Source organism: Doryrhamphus excisus, linkage group LG7 (assembly GCF_037039965.1).
Source record: "Doryrhamphus excisus strain RoL-2023G ecotype Guam linkage group LG7, RoL_Dexc_Guam_v1.1, whole genome shotgun sequence".
Taxonomy (NCBI): Eukaryota; Metazoa; Chordata; class Actinopteri; order Syngnathiformes; family Syngnathidae; genus Doryrhamphus; species Doryrhamphus excisus.
In genome coordinates this window covers 254263-273756 of record NC_136363.1, presented here as the reverse complement: position 1 = coordinate 273756, position 19494 = coordinate 254263, and the positions used below count along the sequence as shown (strand labels likewise).

The window sequence follows — 19494 nt, the reverse complement described above, 5'->3', positions numbered from 1 at the left end:
GTCACCTGACCTGTACCTCACCTCCAGGGTCTGCTTGGCCGGGTGGTTGTCCTGACACAGGCGGTGGGCCGTCTCCTGCAGAGATCGCACCACCTGCTGCTTCTCATCCAGCTCTGACCTCAGCTCCTGGGGACACCAGGGACCACGGGACGCTTCATTAGGCACGCCGGCTTGTAGAAGATATGTATGCGTGGCCCGCTTCGTCATTCAACCCTCCTTCTTCTAGGCTAAAGCCCCCCCCCCCCCAGACAGCACGTACACTATGAAGCTCCATGCGTCCTCTCCCTGTCTGCGCCCTTCCCCCACTCACGCTGTACAAGTCCCGCTTGTCGGCCATGTTGGCGTTGTTGTGACTCCAGTCGTAGGCCATCTCTTCCTCCTCGCGCTCGTTGAGCCAGATCAGCTCCTCGGTGCAGTGCGCCACAAAGGCGTGGAGGCTCTCCAGGCTCCGCAGGCGCCATGACGAGTGTTCCTATGGCAACGGCAGCAATGCTCAACAACACTTTTCTTCTTCTCCTGTGTGCTTCCAGCACAGGCCAGGGCATGGAGGGATGCATGAGCTCAATGGATGGATGGTGAGCGCGTGAACGAGGTGAACGAGTGAACGCATGAACGAGGTGAACGCGTGAACAAGGTGAACGAGGTGAACGCGTGAACGAGGTGAACGAGGTGAACGAGGTGAACGAGTGAACGAGGTGAACGCATGAACGAGGTGAACGCATGAACGAGGTGAACGAGGTGAACGAGGTGAACGAGGTGAACGAGGTGAACGAGGTGAACGAGGTGAACGAGGTGAACGAGGTGAACGAGGTGAACGAGGTGAACGAGGTGAACGAGTGAACGCATGAACGAGGTGAACGAGGTGAACGAGGTGAACGAGTGAACGAGGTGAACGCATGAACGAGGTGAACGAGGTGAACGAGTGAACGAGGTGAACGCGTGAACGAGGTGAAGGCATGAACGAGGTGAACGAGGTGAACGAGGTGAAGGCATGAACGTTTGGAACGTTTGCTCACCAGCAGTTTGCAGTACTGATGTTCCAGCTTGTCCAGGGTTTCACAGTAGTTGCTCTTAAAGTTGGCGGAGACGTTGGGCTGGAAGATGAGGAAGATGAGGAAGATGAGGGCGCGATGTTGAAGTGAGCATCCATGTTTTGGGGTTGCTCCTGAGGTGAGCGTCCTGTACCTCATAGCCGCGTGCCTCCTGCAGGCCGCTCATGAGCTCCTCCACCGCAGCGTGCACGCTGTTGTGCTCCTGGAGGTTGTTCTCCACCGAAGGAAGGTCTGCCCCCCACTCGGCCCCCTCCAAAAGCTCCTGAAGCAAACACGGGTTCAACCAGAGTTCAACTGTTCTCCAGGGCCACCTTGGCAAGTCCGATGCTCTAACCTGCGTCTCCTCCACCCATCCCAGCAGCTCGTAGACGAACCTCAAGCTGCCCTCGTCCTCCGAGGAAGACATGGCCACCAGCTGGGAACGAGACATTGGACGCCGCCAGAGCGCAGCCCCCACAGCGCCAGCCGCCCCCAGCAGCATCTGGCCCAGCGAGAGCCCGGGGCCCGTGGCCCGCTGGCCCAGCAGCTCCTCGGCCGTGTTCCCTGGGGCCTGCGAGAAGTGACCTTTCCTGAAGACGCTGGAGCACTGAAGCCTGAGGGACACCAGCTCCTCTTGAAGGCAGGATTGTCTGGAAAAGAGCAAAACGGGCTTCAGAAGACGTCCTCATGACCTCCACCCTGTGGACCCACCTGAAGGCCAGCTGGTCCACTTGGTAGTATTTCTCCTCACGGAGGACTTGCAGCTCCTGCTGGATCTGTCCCATGAGAGACTCAAAGTCCTGCAGGTAGCGGGCCAGCTCGCTCTCACACTGCACCACCTCGCCGCGCTCCGCCCGGGTCACGTCCTGCAAAGCGGCCGTATCTGTCGTTGCCCTGGAGCAGCGTGGTCCTCCCCCACCCCCCCACCCCCCCACCCCAGGTGTCAGCACTTACGGCTTGGAGCGTGTTCTTGGCCAGGGTCAGTTTCTCCTCAAAGTCCACAGCGAGCTTCTGGAACTTATTTGCTCTCTGGAGCAGCAGCTCTAGTCTGAACACACGCACACGCCCTCAGCATCTTCACCTCCTCTCCGGGCATCTCCAGGCACACCCCATCCAAAGTTGGGTGTGGAGGAGCCGATGTATGATTGTGGACTTGGAAGTGTGTGTGTGTGTGTGTGTGTGTGTGTGTGTGTGTGTACCTGTCCACAGCAGGCCTGAGAGCCTTCTCCCGCTCCAACATCTCCAGGATGAGTTTTCCCCACTCCTGGTCCAGGTGGTTGGGATGGAGTGCCTGAGGAAACTTGATACGCCCAAACTCCACCCACACCTTGGTGCACACACACACGGTACATCCATGTAGTACATAGTGTATAGTACACAGCTGTAGTACTGTACATCCATAGTGTGCAGTACATGGATGCTAGGTCAGTGTGGAGCAAAAACAAGAAGGTAGCTGACCTCCAGGAGTTTGTAGAGATGTTCCACGTGACCTTTCTCCACCTCCTTGCCAGGGATCTCCGTCTCCTTGAAATGGACGTACTGGTTGTAAAGTGCCTGGAGGTGGAGGAGGGAGGAGACGTGTTATCCTAACCTTCCTTCCTTCCTTCCTTCCTTCCTTCCTTCCTTCCTTCATGCTGCCATCCCACGTCCATCTAGCCTCCCCCAAGGTGCTTTTACTTTGAAATCCCAGTTGCTGCGTCACGTTGTCCTTTTTGTTTTGGAAACGTTGAAAAAGCAGCTTGACTTGCCACAGCCTCACCTTGAGTTCCACGGGATCCTGGGGGAAGTTCTTGTTGGCCATGAGGGCCGTTTGCTGACGGCTCCACTGGAGCAGAGAGGAGAACCTGGCCTGATACTCCGACCAGCGCTGGTCCACCTCCTATTAGACCATCAGATATCAACGTATCCTCAACAACTAGTATCCTCCACACCGCACGAGTCACGTACTTGTGCTGCGATGCCGTCTCCTCCCTCGGGGATTTTGGGGAAGGCGTCATAGATGGACGAGACGTAGGTGATGACCGACTTCTCGTCTGGAGACGGAACATCCACGTCTGCCAGAAGAGGACAAGACAAATCAAACGCAGAACATGCATCGCTGTTTCCTACACACTCTGATTAATTGGACCGCCACAGAAACATGACACCTGTTAGCACCTGGCTAGCATTATGGGACTAAATAGCAGGACACGTCGACCAGTATGGGACCACTGAGGGCCACGTAGGCCCCTGTTCCCAGTAGACATGTCAATAGAGACGGTGGTGACACGCTGATGATAATTCGGCAGATGACGAGCGCCCCTCACCCTCGGCGTCCAACAGCCTGGTCACCCCTAGCGACTCTGCGATGTGGAAGGCCTGCTCCAGGTTGTCACGGTTGCTCTGCTGCGACACCGCCTCCATGTTGATCAGGTCGGGTCTGGGAAGCACATTGCACGGGTGTCAAAGTCAAGGCCCGGGGCCAGATCGAGCCCACCGTATTGTGGGGCCCGTGGAGGCCTTGCGATGGCGCGTGTCAGAAACAGAAACTTTGTTTATTATTCAAGTGGTCTTCTCAAAATAGACGCACTTTATTGTATTGTTGGTGTTATCAGTCTACTGCCATGCTACATGTACTTCCTGCAGTGACATAGTACTTGTGATGACTCCGCCTATTGTACAGCCAGCACCTGGATGGAAATGCTCTTTAGCAAACCTTGATCCAGGGTTTCACACGTCCATCCCATTGTCCCGCCAGCTGCTGCCTTTGGGCTTTATGACTTTCGTGCATATTAGTGTCTTATTGAAAAGCACTCACTTGCTTCTTAAATACTTCTTACATACTCGTATGCTGGCGTGACGCCGGCTGCCCGTAAGCGCTGAAGAGGCTACACACCTGTATCTGTGCAGCAGGGCGTTGAACATGCGTCCGTCGCTCCACGACGAGGTGAAGTTGACGCAGCGCAGGCCCGGGTAGCCTTCTGTGGCCTGCTGGCTCCATAGCAGCAGCTTCTCCTTGGCGGTGAGGTCGCCCGACTCGCCGCACACATAGATCTCCGAAATCTGGGTAGGACATTTAGAAAAAGGAGCACGGACACTTTTAGGGCGTTAGGGACCCCTGAAGGAAAGGAGATGAAAGCTGCCCAATGGTGGAGAGAAATGACCGCCTACGGCTGCGCCGCCGGGGGGAGATGAGGAACAACACAATGAGGTGAGCCCAAAGGCCCCCAACCTTCCGGTGAGGACCACCACAGCCTGACGGCCTCTGCAGTTTTTTGTCATCCTGCAGCGTTGGCACCCGACCATCAAGCTAACAACGCATCCATTGACATCCAGCTGCTGCACCCCTACACGCTACCATGGGAACACGCTTACACGCTACCATGGGAACACCCCTACACGCTACCATGGGAACACCCCTACACGCTACCATGGGAACACCCCTACACGCTACCATGGGAACACGCCTACACGCTACCATGGGAACACGCCTACACGCTACCATGGGAACACCCCTACACGCTACCATGGGAACACGCCTACACGCTACCATGGGAACACCCCTACACGCTACCATGGGAACACCCCTACACGCTACCATGGGAACACCCCTACACGCTACCATGGGAACACCCCTACACGCTACCATGGGAACACGCTTACACGCTACCATGGGAACACCCCTACACGCTACCATGGGAACACGCCTACACGCTACCATGGGAACACCCCTACACGCTACCATGGGAACACCCCTACACGCTACCATGGGAACACCCCTACACGCTACCATGGGAACACGCCTACACGCTACCATGGGAACACCCCTACACGCTACCATGGGAACACCCCCACACGCTACCATGGGAACACCCCCACACGCTACCATGGGAACACCCCCACACGCTACCATGGGAACACCCCCACACGCTACCATGGGAACACCCCCACACGCTACCATGGGAACACGCCCACACGCTACCATGGGAACACGCCTACACGCTACCATGGGAACACCCCTACACGCTACCATGGGAACACCCCTACACGCTACCATGGGAACACGCCTACACGCTACCATGGGAACACCCCTACACGCTACCATGGGAACACCCCTACACGCTACCATGGGAACACCCCTACACGCTACCATGGGAACACCCCTACACGCTACCATGGGAACACGCCTACACGCTACCATGGGAACACCCCTACACGCTACCACGGGAACACCCCTACACGCTACCACGGGAACACCCCTACACGCTACCATGGGAACACCCCTACACGCTACCATGGGAACACCCCTACACGCTACCATGGGAACACCCCTACACGCTACCATGGGAACACCCCTACACGCTACCATGGGAACATCCATGACGCCATCATCACCTTCACCATGATCCCTGCCTGCGACACGTTCATGGCCTGCACCCCCCCCCCAGTACACAGTACTGTGTATTTGGCCTAGTAATACTAGTTGTTGGCCACTACAGTACTGTGTATTTGGGCTAGTAATACTAGTTGTTGGCCACTACAGTACTGTGTATTTGGGCTAGTAATACTAGTTGTTGGCCACTACAGTACTGTGTATTTGGGCTAGTAATACTAGTTGTTGGCCACTACAGTACTGTGTATTTGGGCTAGTAATACTAGTTGTTGGCCACTACAGTACTGTGTATTTGGGTTCCCATCATATTTTCTTGGAATGACTCAGCAAATGTGCATTAGCGCCTTAGCATTCAACAACATCAAAAACCCCAGCAGTTAGCCGAGTGTACTATACTAGATATGTATATACCAAAGTGTAAAGAGTACTTCCTGGCAAGGCGTGCTGGGAAAGCCAAGGAGGTCTGTGCTGCCACGATTAGACGGCTGGGACGGAGGCAGGAAGACGAGGGCAAAGCCTTCCATGATAATAGTAATACAAGGCAGGACGATAGCATCGTAGCGCTAGGTCACCCTGGCAATACACGCCAAGATGATAGCATCGTAGCGCTAAGTCACCCTGGCAATACAAGGCAGGACGATAGCATCGTAGCGCTAAGTCACCCTGACAATACACGCCAAGATGATAGCATCGTAGCGCTAAGTCAGCCTGTCAATACACGCCAAGATGATAGCATAGTAGCGCTAAGTCAGCCTGTCAATACACGCCAAGATGATAGCATCGTAGCGCTAAGTCAGCCTGTCAATACACGCCAAGATGATAGCATCGTAGCGCTAAGTCAGCCTGTCAATACACGCCAAGATGATAGCATCGTAGCGCTAAGTCAGCCTGTCAATACACGCCAAGATGATAGCATAGTAGCGCTAAGTCAGCCTGTCAATACACGCCAAGATGATAGCATAGTAGCGCTAAGTCAGCCTGACAATACACGCCAAGATGATAGCATCGTAGCGCTAAGTCAGCCTGTCAATACACGCCAAGATGATAGCATAGTAGCGCTAAGTCAGCCTGTCAATACACGCCAAGATGATAGCATCGTAGCGCTAAGTCAGCCTGTCAATACACGCCAAGATGATAGCATCGTAGCGCTAAGTCAGCCTGTCAATACACGCCAAGATGATAGCATCGTAGCGCTAAGTCAGCCTGTCAATACACGCCAAGATGATAGCATCGTAGCGCTAAGTCAGCCTGTCAATACACGCCAAGATGATAGCATAGTAGCGCTAAGTCAGCCTGTCAATACACGCCAAGATGATAGCATAGTAGCGCTAAGTCAGCCTGTCAATACACGCCAAGATGATAGCATCGTAGCGCTAAGTCAGCCTGTCAATACACGCCAAGATGATAGCATCGTAGCGCTAAGTCAGCCTGTCAATACACGCCAAGATGATAGCATCGTAGCGCTAAGTCAGCCTGTCAATACACGGCAAGATGATAGCATAGTAGCGCTAAGTCAGCCTGTCAATACACGCCAAGATGATAGCATCGTAGCGCTAAGTCAGCCTGTCAATACACGCCAATGGCTGCAATCATCTCCTAAGGCTGATTGGCTATCACTGATGCTAAGGGTCTGTCACTGCTAATGCTAATGCTAAGGGACTGTCACTGCTAATGCTAATGTACCGTTACCGCTAATGCACTGTCAGTGCTAATGCTATTGCTAATGTACTGTCCGAAGCGGCCAAGTCCACCCCAGGTCCGCCCCACGTGGTGCGTCTCGACTCAGGTGGCTCCATCAGGCGCAGTATGGGAAACAAGTCGGGTCCAGCAAGCACAAACCTGTGCCAGGTGTGTGACAGCAGCCTGAGGATGCTCCACCCTGGTGTCCAACATCTCCATGGAGCTACTGGTGAGCGTCGCCCAGTCCGCCCGGCTGGGAGTGGTGACGGCCGTTTCTGGCGAGGTCAGCAGGAGGTCGCTGGCGTAGCCCGAGGACTCTAAGAGGGAGGACCTCTCCGGCGCACGGTCCGGCATGTCCAAGCCAAGAACCTCAGGAACCCAGGTGTCCCCGTGGGCGTCACTTTCATCCTCAGAGAGCTGGACTTTGAAAACGTCGTCAGTGACCGGAAAAGGAGCAGGCGGTTCTTGATGGACCTCCACCTCACGGTCACCATCACCCCTCCACGCTGGAGAACCAAAGTCACTTGGGTAGACCGTCCTCACCACGCAGAGCTTCCCGTCTACCTCTCTGATGTGGACCACACCTTTGTGCTCTCCTGCAGAAGGCGTCACCTCCAAAGACTCTTTCCGTCTTTCATTCCTGGCTGCCCTCCCGTCGTCCATATCTTCTTCACGTATGCTGGCTTTCTCCACAACCCCGTGGACTTTCTCCCGAACCTGGTAGAGCCTCCCCCCCCCTGGAGTGGCGCTGCCCGGCGCCGGTGCCGTGTAGACCGGGCTGGTGGTGGTGGTTTGGCTCGGGATGCTGGAGACCTCAACGATGGCACTGACGGTGTCTTCTTCTCCCGGAAGACAGAAAATTCCTCTCCAGGCCGGACTGACTTTGGAGGTATGCTGGGCTTCAGGATTTGGGTATTCCAGCTTCGGCACCGTCAGACGGGAGCCTCCAGCACAGCGGATGTCAGAGTGGAAAGCTTCTCCAGCTGCAGGCTCCGTCTCACCATCAGGCTCAGCAGGACCACCATCTTTACTCCTCTTTTTTTGTCTACGTCTGAAGCGTAGCCGCCTCTTGCGTGCCAGTGGGGGGCTTCCACAGGGTTCCCCCTCTCGTGGGGGTCTGACACAACCTATGGAGTTCCCCATCACGGTGTTGACAGGAGACCTAGCGGCAAAATGGAGGAGAAATTCGGGATGGACGGAGGATAGAAGCTGCAAGCCATCTGCAAGAACCTTTCCCCTTCAGCTGCCGCCTCTACTTCGCCGTAGTCCCCGGAAGCCTGGCGCTTTGGGGTGGCATTCAAGGACACGTGCCGAGGAGGAGTCGGTGAGAGCACGTTCATCAGGACCTGGCGGGTTCCACAAGACAGGTGTCAGTCCAGCATCTTGGCTCATGGAAGCCCATGCGGCCGAGTAGAAGACGTGGTGACGTAGGCCCACCCGGAGCTGGCCAGGATGGGATTCCCACGGCGTCCTGGTTGGTTGTTGGGGGAGTCACGCAGCCAATGGTAACGCAGATTGCAGCCAGGCTCAGCCAATCCTCTCACGGCTTCTTTGGGAGTGGGCTTCTCCTCCTCCTCCTCCTCCTCCTCCTCTTCCAGTGTGAGCTGCCGGTGGAAAGGCTGTCCAAGATCTCTGCTTCCTTCCTTTCCCGAGGAGCAGGTGGAAAGAGGATGCAGGATGCAGGAAGCTAGCTCCTCCACGCAGGCAGCTGAGAGACAGCCTAGCGTCACGTGTGGGATCTCCCACGGAGATGGATGGCATCCAGTCAGCTTCTAGCAGAGCGTCCGTGTGCCGTCAGCCAGCCAGTCCTGTCTCCATCAGGTGGTGCAGTGCGACGGAGCAACAGGCCCTCAAGAGACGGGGGCTGATGTGGTCTTTGCCCCCTGGGGACATGATGTGTCCTAATAGCGCCTCACCGCATCTCATTAGGAAGACGGAGCGGCACTGTGGAGTCTATCTGGCGACACGCTCGCCTGGCATCTTCTAGGCTCCGCTCCCGGTGCAGCAACGCCAGAAGAATTCTGCATCCGCTGCAGGGAAGTCCGGACCGTCGCCTGCCACTCCGGGTGGAAAAAAAGGGATGGAGATGCGGATCACAGGGCGTCTCCGCACGAAGACAAGCTAGCCCGGTGGCTGCAGCGTAGCGTTGTGGCAGGATGGGAGGGTGGGAGGGTGGGAGGATGGGCGGCCTGCCGATGAAGGCCAGCCTGGAGCTCCAGGGACAACGCGACGCCCCTCGCCTGGCTCGCTAGCTTGATGATGGCAGACGCCGGCAGAGGAAAGCTTTTTATCTCTGGGCTGCTGCAGCTTCCCTCTCCCTCTCCCTCTCTTCTTCTCTCTCCCCCTCCTCCCCCCTCCCTCCCTCGGCTCTCTTCTATTCCACTTCCTTGTTATGGCCTCCTTCGCGCTCTCGTTTAACCGTTCGCCACCCAAGGCACACTGGAGCTAAACGCTGCATTGAATGAACGTCTGCACGACTTCCTGGACCTTGTGGCTTCACCCGTTCTTGTCCATCAGCTGCCAAGGGAGCCTGGATGTCAACATCCATGCTACACATGCTACACATGCTACACATGCTACACATGCTACAGCCTTCTATAGACCGCTCCTTCAGCACGCCATCCGCTGCATCACAGCCTGGCGTGCTCCTAACACCAGTGGCAACGCTGCAGCACATGTAGCGTGTGTGTGTGTGTGTGTGTGTGTGTGTGTGTGTTCTGGGCGGGCTGGACCGCACACACCCAGCTGAAGCCAAGCCACATAGGAAGCAGAGATCCGTCATAAACCAGCAAAGCATTATGATGCATGATGATATGCTGGTGCATATGGAAGCAGCTCACAAGGACCCGCCCACACGGGAACACTTTTTATTCCGGCCCTCGGCCTTTTAGCATTAGCTTAGCACCCCAGTGGCGCTCATACGTTCCATGACCGCCTGCTCGTCTATATAAGATAACACAACGTCCGCCTCCAGCATCCAGCCTCCCTCCCCCAGCCACCCCCCCTCCCTCCCTCCCTCCCTCCCCCAGCCCCCCTCCCTCACAGCAGCAGCAGACATCTTTGTGCTGACTCACACTTATGCAAACGCTAGCTGAAGGTGTCCCATGCTACCTGTCACCTTGTTTGGGTTCACACGGCCGCACAGACTAGTGGCGACACGTTGCAACTGCAGCTTGAAAGATCCAACACAGAAAATGACCCGCATCTCCAGCACTCATGCATCCTAAGCTCATGAAAGGATGGAGGCAGGGCATGCCCATTAAGGCGCCCTAATGCCCAGCTATGTCATTTTCTAAATGTATCATGGCCAACGATGACGTCATCCGCCCTGCAACCCACCCCCGCCACAGATACATTGCAGTTTTTCCTTTGATTATTACACTACTGCAAACAACTGCTATCAAAATATATACAATATACACAAAAAATACACAAATGCCGGAAGTCTTACATCACACGTCAATGTGCAAGCAATGGATGATTTCCATCATGTTGACAACCGCTTATGTTGACATGAGTAAGCCAGGACGTAAACTGCGTCTCCTGCACAATAAATAGGGGTCTACTGTGCAATAAATAGGAGTCTACTGTGCAATAGATAGAAGTCTACTGTGCAATAGATAGAAGTCTACTGTGCAATAGATAGAAGTCTACTGTGCAATGAATTGGGCATCTACTGTGCAATAAATTGGGTGTCTACCAATAAACAGGGCGTCTGCTGTGCAATAAATTGGGCATCTACTGTGCAAAAAATGGCTACAAGCAAGCAGGAGTCAGCACAGACCTGGAAGTGAAGGATGATGGTCCAGATGAGACCCAGGGTGAGTTTGGGGTTGCCATCAGTGATGTCATCGTTTCTGATGTTGACAAGTTTGACCTGGAAGACAGCGAGCAGGTACCCTTTAGTGTGCGTGTGCGTGTGCGTGTGCGTGTGCGTGTGAAGAAGCAGAGCCGAGGAGTACCTGTCTCTGTTTGAGGAAGTCCAGTGCAATTTGGACATTTTGCAGTCTATGAAATCTCATGCGGCCCTTCTCCCTGGGCTGCGAGGCAAGACAACAACAATCAGGCACCACAGGGGCTGCTTTTGGGGTGCAGTGTGAGAGTGCTGCTGGTGTGCGGATGCTTCTCCGGTGAAGAACACAACAACGTGGTGCGGGAAGAAAAGGGCACGCCGTGGCGTTCTTCATTGACACGTCATTAACGCACACGTTAGACAAGACGGGTCATGATTAGTCAACATGCGTGTTTCTTCCAACGTCAAAGTGGGAGGGGTCAAAGTTCCCCAGTGTACCGTCCTTGAGGTCGGGGTGGCATGGTGTGACACCGCTTAGCATTGGGTCCATCCATCTTCTTAACCAGGGTCGGTCATGGGGGGGCAGCATCCAAAGCAGGGAAGCCCAGGCGTTCCTCTCCCTGGTGGAGGCCGGCTGAGGGACATGGTCTCTCCAACGTGACCTGGGTCTCCCCCAGGTCTTCCCTAGGGGAGCCAAGTCATTCCAGCCTGCGTCACACTTCCTGTCCGCCATGTGGGAACTCATGGGAACTCAGTACCCCATCTGACCCCCCCCTTCAAATACCTGCGTGCATTCTCATCACTCTCATGCATCCTAGCAGTGTCAAGCTGAAGGGTCAGGGGTCAAAGGTGTGATATTAGGAGGGGAGGGGGGGCACGTACTCCCTGAGCTCCTTTAACACCATCATCATCATCATCATCGTTGCCGCCATCCTCCTCTCCTGTGAGCAGGATGAGAGGAGGCGCTCGTGAAGCGTACTCCCTTCTCAGGGAGGGGGCGCCTCTCGGTTGCTATGGTAACAGCAGGGGGCAGGAGATGTGGTACGAGAAGAAGGAGAGGATGAAGGACGGAATCATCAAATCTTCATGATGGGATGTCACATGACATTTTCAAAATACAACCTTCTTTACTCACAACTCCAACAGTGTGTGTGTGTGCATGTGTGTGTGTGTGTGTTGCATACCAGGGTGACACCGGAGAGGACTTCCAGCAAGGAGATGAGGTTGTGTCCATCCCTGAGGTCCTCATAGAGGTCAGTGATGTGCTTCCTCACCTTCATGGAGAGGGAGGGGGGGGCATATTTTACATTGGCAAAGGTGTTCATCTGACATGGGCAATGTCAATCTCAAAACAGGAAGACTGTAGTACCCTCTGTCGCCACAAGAGGCCGACAAAGTCACAAAGCTGTAGAAATGGGGGGGCTTAAAAAGGTCACAGAATGGCAGCCACTTTTCATATTTGCTTTGCTTTTGTACTAAAGCACACACACAAATGTCATGTAATGTCAAAATGTCATGTAATGTCAAAATGTCATGTAATGTCAAAATGTCATGTAATGTCATGTAATGTCAAAATGTAATGTAATGTCAAAATGTAATGTAATGTCAAAATGTCATGTAATGTCAAAATGTCATGTATATGTAATAGAAGTTCATATGTTAGTCATGGCAGGTGAGCAAATACTTTTGGTTATATAAAGTCTATATAGTATATATGACATATATGTTTCATATACGGTATTTATACATACTGTATATTGTAGACATATTAGCAACAAGCCTTTGTGGAGTTAATAGAGATTCATCACGAATATCAGAGGAAGCAGAGGATTGAGAAGGGGGGGCGGGGGGAGCCACATGCCGTGGCCCAGCAAGGTGCACTGCATTCGGGCACACGGTCCGAGCAGCCGCTGACTCCACAGAGGACTCCGGCAAAGCTTTTGCAGTTTTCAAGCATGGGGGTGTTGGTGTTGGTGTTGGCGTCCCCCCAAGAGGTGGCAAAAGGAACCGGTGCTATATTTAGCCCGACCCCTCTAGATGGGGTGCTTCCAAAAAACAGACCAGTGACCATTTGGTGTGTTCTTGGCAACTGGCCTATCGAGACCTGCACACGCACCACGGCCAATGATGGCATCGTGTGGCTGGCCCCCGCCGACATGGGCGGCTAACCGCATCCCAAATGCGGCCCTCTGCCGTGTGACCTACATCCCCATGCAGCTCATATCACGTTACGGGGGGGGGGGCTGTCACCACAGTTATGGGGTCAGACACACGCCTCATTCCGCAGTCATGCGACTCCCGGCGTTCCCGCTTCCCACCACCTCCCCACACTGTGTGTGTGTGTGTGTGTGAATAATAATCATGTGTCATGTGTGGGTGTGTCATGGCGAGCCACCCAGGAGGGTCCCTCTTCCACCGACCTTGATGAGATGCTTGTTGACCCACTTGGTGAAGGTTTTCTTCTGCACTCTGTCCCGCTCATCTGGAAGGACAATGACAAGATTCACACTTTTACTGCTTGGACTGGTCCAATCACACCCGAGGAAAACCCGAACGGGACACACCGCTTGCCAGTGTCATCATCGTCATCGTCATCGTCATCATCATCATCATCATCATCAAACATCAGCATTCCCACAATAGTACTACTACTGCATTCACCCAATACTACTACTACTACTGCATTCACCCAATACTACTACTACTACTGCATTCCCACAATAGTACTACTACTGTATTCACCCAATATTACTACTACTACTACTGCATTCACCCAATACTACTACTACTACTGCATTCCCACAATAGTACTACTACTGTATTCACCCAATATTACTACTACTACTACTGCATTCACCCAATACTACTACTACTACTGCATTCCCACAATAGTACTACTACTGTATTCACCCAATATTACTACTACTACTGCATTCACCCAATACTACTACTACTACTGCATTCCCACAATAGTACTACTACTGTATTCACCCAATATTACTACTACTACTGCATTCCCACAATACTACTACTACTGCATTCACCCAATATTTCATGTCTATGTTAGTATTTAATTTCTATGCTAGTATTTGATCAATATGCTAGTATTTCATGGCTATGCTAGTATTCCATGTCTATACTCGGATTTCATCTCTATGCTAGTATTTCATCTTTATGCTAGTATTTAATCTCAATGCTAGTATTTCATGTCTACGTTGCTAAAACAACCATTTGTTTACACGTTTGTTCTTGGAAAATGTCAACTTCTCTTCTTGTTATAATCCAACTTTTGTCAATATTTTGCTAGTATTCTTTCCAAAGTACTGCAGATGTTTTAGCCGCCCTACAGTGCAATAAAGACAGAAGCTCAAACACCTCAGCAGCACCACAGGAGCTAGTCTGACAAGTGTTTAGCTGTTGCCATGGAGACGCCGCCACGTGGAGAGAGACAGTATCGCTTCCTCTTCCCACAGTACACACACACACACACACACACACACACACGCACACACACACACACACACACCGCTAACCAGCTCTGACACCTTGGAGTGTCTCGCTCCAAAAGTAGAAAGGCTTTATAAGTTGGACGACATTCGACTGTGGATGAACTAGGTCAAACATCTCTCTCTCTCTCTCTCTCTCTCTCACACACACACACACACACACACACACACACACACACACAGTTGACATAGGAGGCGTATTTCAACATGCTCTTGCTACATAGTTTCACCCATGCAACACACCTTCCTTCCCAAACCTGCCTGGTGGCTCAGCTGCTTGGCGCACACATACACACACACACACACACACACACACACATACACACACACACATACACACACATACACACACACACACATACATACACAGTATTTGTTGCAGGCAAAGGGTGATGTCCAGCAGTCCAGTGACTAGGGGGGGGGGGGGGGGGGTGCCAGGCACACAGTGACATTCATTCAAGCTAGATAGTTAGATGGGGGGGGGGGGGGCACACAGGAAGACTTCATAGGATTCACCAGCTAACAGACACACACACACACACACACACTGACCTGTGCAGCACATGCGTGAGTACAGGTGAGAATTGAGCAGACATTGGTTCCTGTAGTCAGGCCACATAGTAGACCCCCCCCCCCAGAGCGTGGTCCTGTTCCAAGGGGACCGTGTTGAGATGCTAGCTCCGTACCAAGATCACCAGGCGCCCACCCGCCCCCCCGGCCTTGTCCCCGTGGGCCTGACTCACAGACCGGCGCTCTGCCTCCGTCCCGCTCGTCCACACGTGTTGTGTCAAAGTCGGCTCTGGCTCCTCCTCCTCTTCCTCCTCCTCCTCCTCCCTCTGTCCCTCCCCCCTCCCTCCTCCCCTCCCTGGTGTGAACAGAGCTGGTGCAGGCTCTGCAGGGTTCTTCCTGATCTGAAGCTCTCACGTGCTTTCACATGCTAGCTCGTCTTCCGTTTGCTATTCAGGCCGTGCACACGCCAAAAGGTCAAAGTGCATCTTGCTGTGCACACATGGGCTGTTCAATGCCCTCCCCTTCCTGCACGCTCTCGTCCGGGACGCACGTAGCAGCTCTGCTATGTTGCTAATCCATCATCCAATCACAGGCCGCATCCTTTCTCCCTGATGCCGCTACTTCTGCCGAGTCATGCTTCGCCGAGAATGAGGCAGGCGGGAGTGGCGAGTCAGCACAAGCCTGAGGCAAAACAGGAAGTGACATCTACAAATGACAGCTGCAGTGTCTCTGCAAGCTGCGCCTATCTTTCCTTCCACTTCCTGTCTGGCGTCCATCCCTCAGGAAGCAGACCACAGCTTCTGGTGCCGCTTTCATCTTTTCACCCTCTCACTCGTCTTCTTCCTGGACGCCATCTTCTCCTCTTTCATTTGCCCCCTTTCATCCCTCCTTTTCATCCCATGTGACTCCGCCCACATACTCCAGCTGCCTTCATCACAGGGCCATGTGACCTGACACGCCCCCTTGTGGACATACAAGAGAACGGTGAGCCCCGAACAAAACCTGACATCCTAAATCCCTAAACCCCCGACCCTAAACCCGGACCTCCTAAATCCCTAAACCCTAACCCCCTAACAGGCACCTCTGACCTCTAACCCCCCAGGGTAACTTGGTGGAAGGTTGTTTAATGAAGGCAGGGTTTTGGGTGATGCCAGTTAGACGACCCCACCAGCGCAGGTAAACCTGCAAGGTGACATCACACCAAGGTATTGTCCCAGCCAATCACAGGGCTTCACAGCAAATCCCACACGGGATTCAGACGCTAAGCCGCCATGTGAGCCACGCCGCAGCACAGGCCAATCAAACCCGGGTACATGAAAGACACGTTTCACACATGCTAGCAGGCTAAATGCTAGCCCTCCAACCCAAACAGTCTGAGCTGAAAGGGGGCGGGGCCTGAACAGGAAGCATGTGACAACTCTTTACCTCCTTCAAGCGTGAGCGCAGCCAGGAGACCACGGCGCCGGCGCCGGTAGAACCACAGACCGGCCGCAGCGAGGAACTGGACCGTCACCACCAGGATGGGCGCCATGACGTCCGGGTCACACAGGAAGTCCATGCGTCCGTGGGTGACCGCCTCACTGAACCTGATCCAAAGATGACACCAGAACCCTCGCGTCTCTCCACACGGCTGACTACTCAGCTTAACGCCCGAAATACACCCCCCCCCCAACTCGCTCGCCCTGTAAGCCAATTCCATGAAACAAGCTGTTGGAGGACGGTTGCTTGGCTGCTTGAGAGCAGGAAGTCACCACCTCCACTTCCTGTGCACCAAACACACACACACACACACACACACACTTTGTTACAAAGACTTTGGCTTTCTGACCTTTCTTCTTGGCACATATGTCATTTTCAATAACACAGGGAGGGGTGAGGGTATATGCGCTATAAAGGAGGGAGGGGTGAGGGTATATGCGCTATAAAGGAGGGAGGGGTGAGGGTATATGCGCTATAAAGGAGGGAGGGGTGAGGGTATATGCGCTATAAAGGAGGGAGGGGTGAGGGTATATGCGCTATAAAGGAGGGAGGGGTGAGGGTATATGCGCTATAAAGGAGGGAGGGGTGAGGGTATATGCGCTATAAAGGAGGGAGGGGTGAGGGTATATGCGCTATAAAGGAGGGAGGGGGGAGGGGTGATGAAGGAGGCAGCTAAGGGGTGCAGATGATCGTCCTGCCGCTAGAGGGCGGGCTTGGCCAATAGCTGATAGAGAACAGGTCCTGTCCCGTGATAGCTTATAGCTTCTGGTTTCACTCCTTGAATGGGGGGGGGCTGGTCCCGTGTGACCATGTGGTGTAGGAATAGAGATCTTGTTTCCAGTCAACAAAGGCCCACGCCCGGCGTCCTTGGTGTCAGCCTGTTCCCGATGAACACAGGAGCTCTTTCCCCTCCAGGGTCACCTGACCTGACCTGTCCAATCAGTGGAGTGCCAGCCACGGAGGAGCGGGGTTCATCACGTGCACTAGATGCCCCCACCCCCAGCAGAATGCCATCACATTTCGGGGGGGGGGCAAACAAGGGGGGGACAAGGAGGGGGGAGACAAGGAGGACGAGAGGGGACACATTTGTAACCTATGGCTTCCTATTGTCTTTATTAGCAAGCAATTCACGCAGCAGCCAGCAGAGGGCGCACTTGGCCCAGTCCAGTACAACACCATGCAACTGCTTTTCCAAACCTTTCACCTTTCTTCCCATATTTTCCCTTTCTTCCCATATTTTCCCTTTCTTCCCATATTTTCCCGACTTTGCCCCCATGTCAACATGACAGTGATTTCTTTTGACTAAGCTACTAGAGAATCCTACTTTATTGTTTTCCACTGAATGTTTTCATGTTCTTTTCCAGAATTCCCAAGTGCCAGCGTGTTTTGCTAGAAAAGGAAGGGGGAGGGGCGAGAATGTGAAGAGTGTAAACAAATAGGGAAGAATCCAACACAAAACCACGGCAACCGTGGACCCCGGCTGATGTGGTTGCCATGGACGCACCCCCCTCCCCCCAGCTTTGATGCATTCATTGCACCACTCGACCCCGCCTGCCGACAGGTCAGTCCAAGTGCTGCTGGGATGTGTGGAGGTGAGATGATTGATGGCTTGGATGGGGGCGGGGCTCCCACGCCAGTCCAGCGACCGGTATCGCCATCCGTGCACCCTCACAGGCACGTGCACGGTGCTGCCAATGTGTTGACACGGGGCCCACTGAAACAACGGCGTGTCGTGAGGAAGGGGCTCCCTCCCACTGGCGGTTGATGTGGCAGAAGGAGCGCTAGCGGCTAACGCCCCAAGAGGGCCCCAAGAGGGCCCCAAGTGGGCCCCAAGTGGGCCAAGCCGATAAGCAGAGGACGCCGCTTATCAAAGTGCACACAGGCGGTGCTCCTGGAGGGGTGCTAGCACGTTGACGTAAATGACGGCAGTCCTCCCTCACCGGCTGGACCGCCACGCTACGGAAGATACGGGAGCGGAGCGGACTCGGGCCTCAAGGACACGGGAACACCGATCTCCTTTCACTGCGCCGTGCTCTCGCTCCTCAGCTCAGGCGGATGACTGCTGGCTCGGGGTGGCCGTGCGGCGCTGCTCGGCGCGCCAAAGGAATGCGGAAAGTCCCACAGTGGGCTGAGCGGAAGTCATGTGATGGCAGCCGACGCGCGCGTGCCAGCACGACCCCTGGCCGAGTCAGGGATCATGGTGGGGAGACCTTTGCTTTGTGTGCTTTGGGTTTCAATGGAGCAGCACACAAGTTGCCGGAAGGAAAGCCACCATCTTGGATGTGTACTCCACAGACGCGCAGACCTTTCTGGAACCTGATCATCCAGCCGGGGAAGTTCCGATGCGACCAACAATGCAGGACGGGCGTCGGCGCGTTTCATCCTCACTTCAACCATCGGGATGAGCCTGCAGACTCCTCCCCCGCCGAGCACACGCTCAGACGCCGTCAGCATAATCACATCAGACCTTTAGCAAACAATGCACGCCGTTCACAGCTTGACGTTGTTATCCCGCCATCCAACTTAATCCAACAGCCAGCAACTTTCAACCCGTGACCGCCGCTTGCCAAATAAACAAACTCAATGACGCGCAGTCACAATGGCGCTAATGTTAGCTTCACCGCAAAGTCCGGAAAGCCCTCTCGTGACTGGCTAGAGCCGCTCAACGCGACGTCCCGTGTGGCCGACTGTGGCCTATGCTAATGCCTACACAGGTTCCTGATGCTAACATGCTACATGGACCGCATGGCAAACACCTATGCTAGCATGAATGTTACACACCTACACAGGTTCCTGATGCTAACATGCTACATGGACCCCATGGCAAACACCTATGCTAGCATGAATGTTACACACCTACACAGGTTCCTGATGCTAACATGCTACATGGACCCCATGGCAAACACCTATGCTAGCATGAATGTTACACACCTACACAGGTTCCTGATGCTAACATGCTACATGGACCGCATGGCAAACACCTATGCTAGCATTAATGTTACACACCTACACAGGTTCCTGATGCTAACATGCTACATGGACCGCATGGCAAACACCTATGCTAGCATTAATGTTACACACCTACACAGGTTCCTGATGCTAACATGCTACATGGACCCCATG

At 53.9% G+C, this 19494-nt stretch overlaps 1 protein-coding gene across 23 annotated transcripts in view; it reads right to left on the bottom strand.

Moving 5' to 3' along the window:
* macf1a (microtubule actin crosslinking factor 1a) overlaps window positions 1-19494 on the bottom strand; it is a 99533-nt gene that overhangs the window by 60343 nt on the left and 19696 nt on the right. For 9 of the 23 annotated variants that reach the window (XM_078791790.1, XM_078791791.1, XM_078791799.1 and 6 more), the window contains exons 1-13: window positions 7243-8313; window positions 3907-4073; window positions 3338-3450; window positions 2979-3085; window positions 2791-2910; window positions 2490-2585; window positions 2231-2358; window positions 1986-2079; window positions 1743-1897; window positions 1186-1681; window positions 1017-1094; window positions 311-472; window positions 22-126 (exon numbers count right to left, since the gene is read on the bottom strand). In XM_078791790.1, the coding sequence (XP_078647916.1) occupies window positions 22-126; window positions 311-472; window positions 1017-1094; window positions 1186-1681; window positions 1743-1897; window positions 1986-2079; window positions 2231-2358; window positions 2490-2585; window positions 2791-2910; window positions 2979-3085; window positions 3338-3450; window positions 3907-4073; window positions 7243-8226 (2805 nt within the window). In that variant the 5' untranslated portion in view covers window positions 8227-8313. Of the gene's footprint in view, window positions 1-21; window positions 127-310; window positions 473-1016; window positions 1095-1185; window positions 1682-1742; window positions 1898-1985; window positions 2080-2230; window positions 2359-2489; window positions 2586-2790; window positions 2911-2978; window positions 3086-3337; window positions 3451-3906; window positions 4074-7242; window positions 8314-10867; window positions 10961-11045; window positions 11124-12060; window positions 12151-13296; window positions 13359-14934; window positions 15084-19494 lie in introns of those variants that run through there. The other 14 variants (XM_078791798.1, XM_078791802.1, XM_078791801.1 and 11 more) reach the window with 6 other exon arrangements.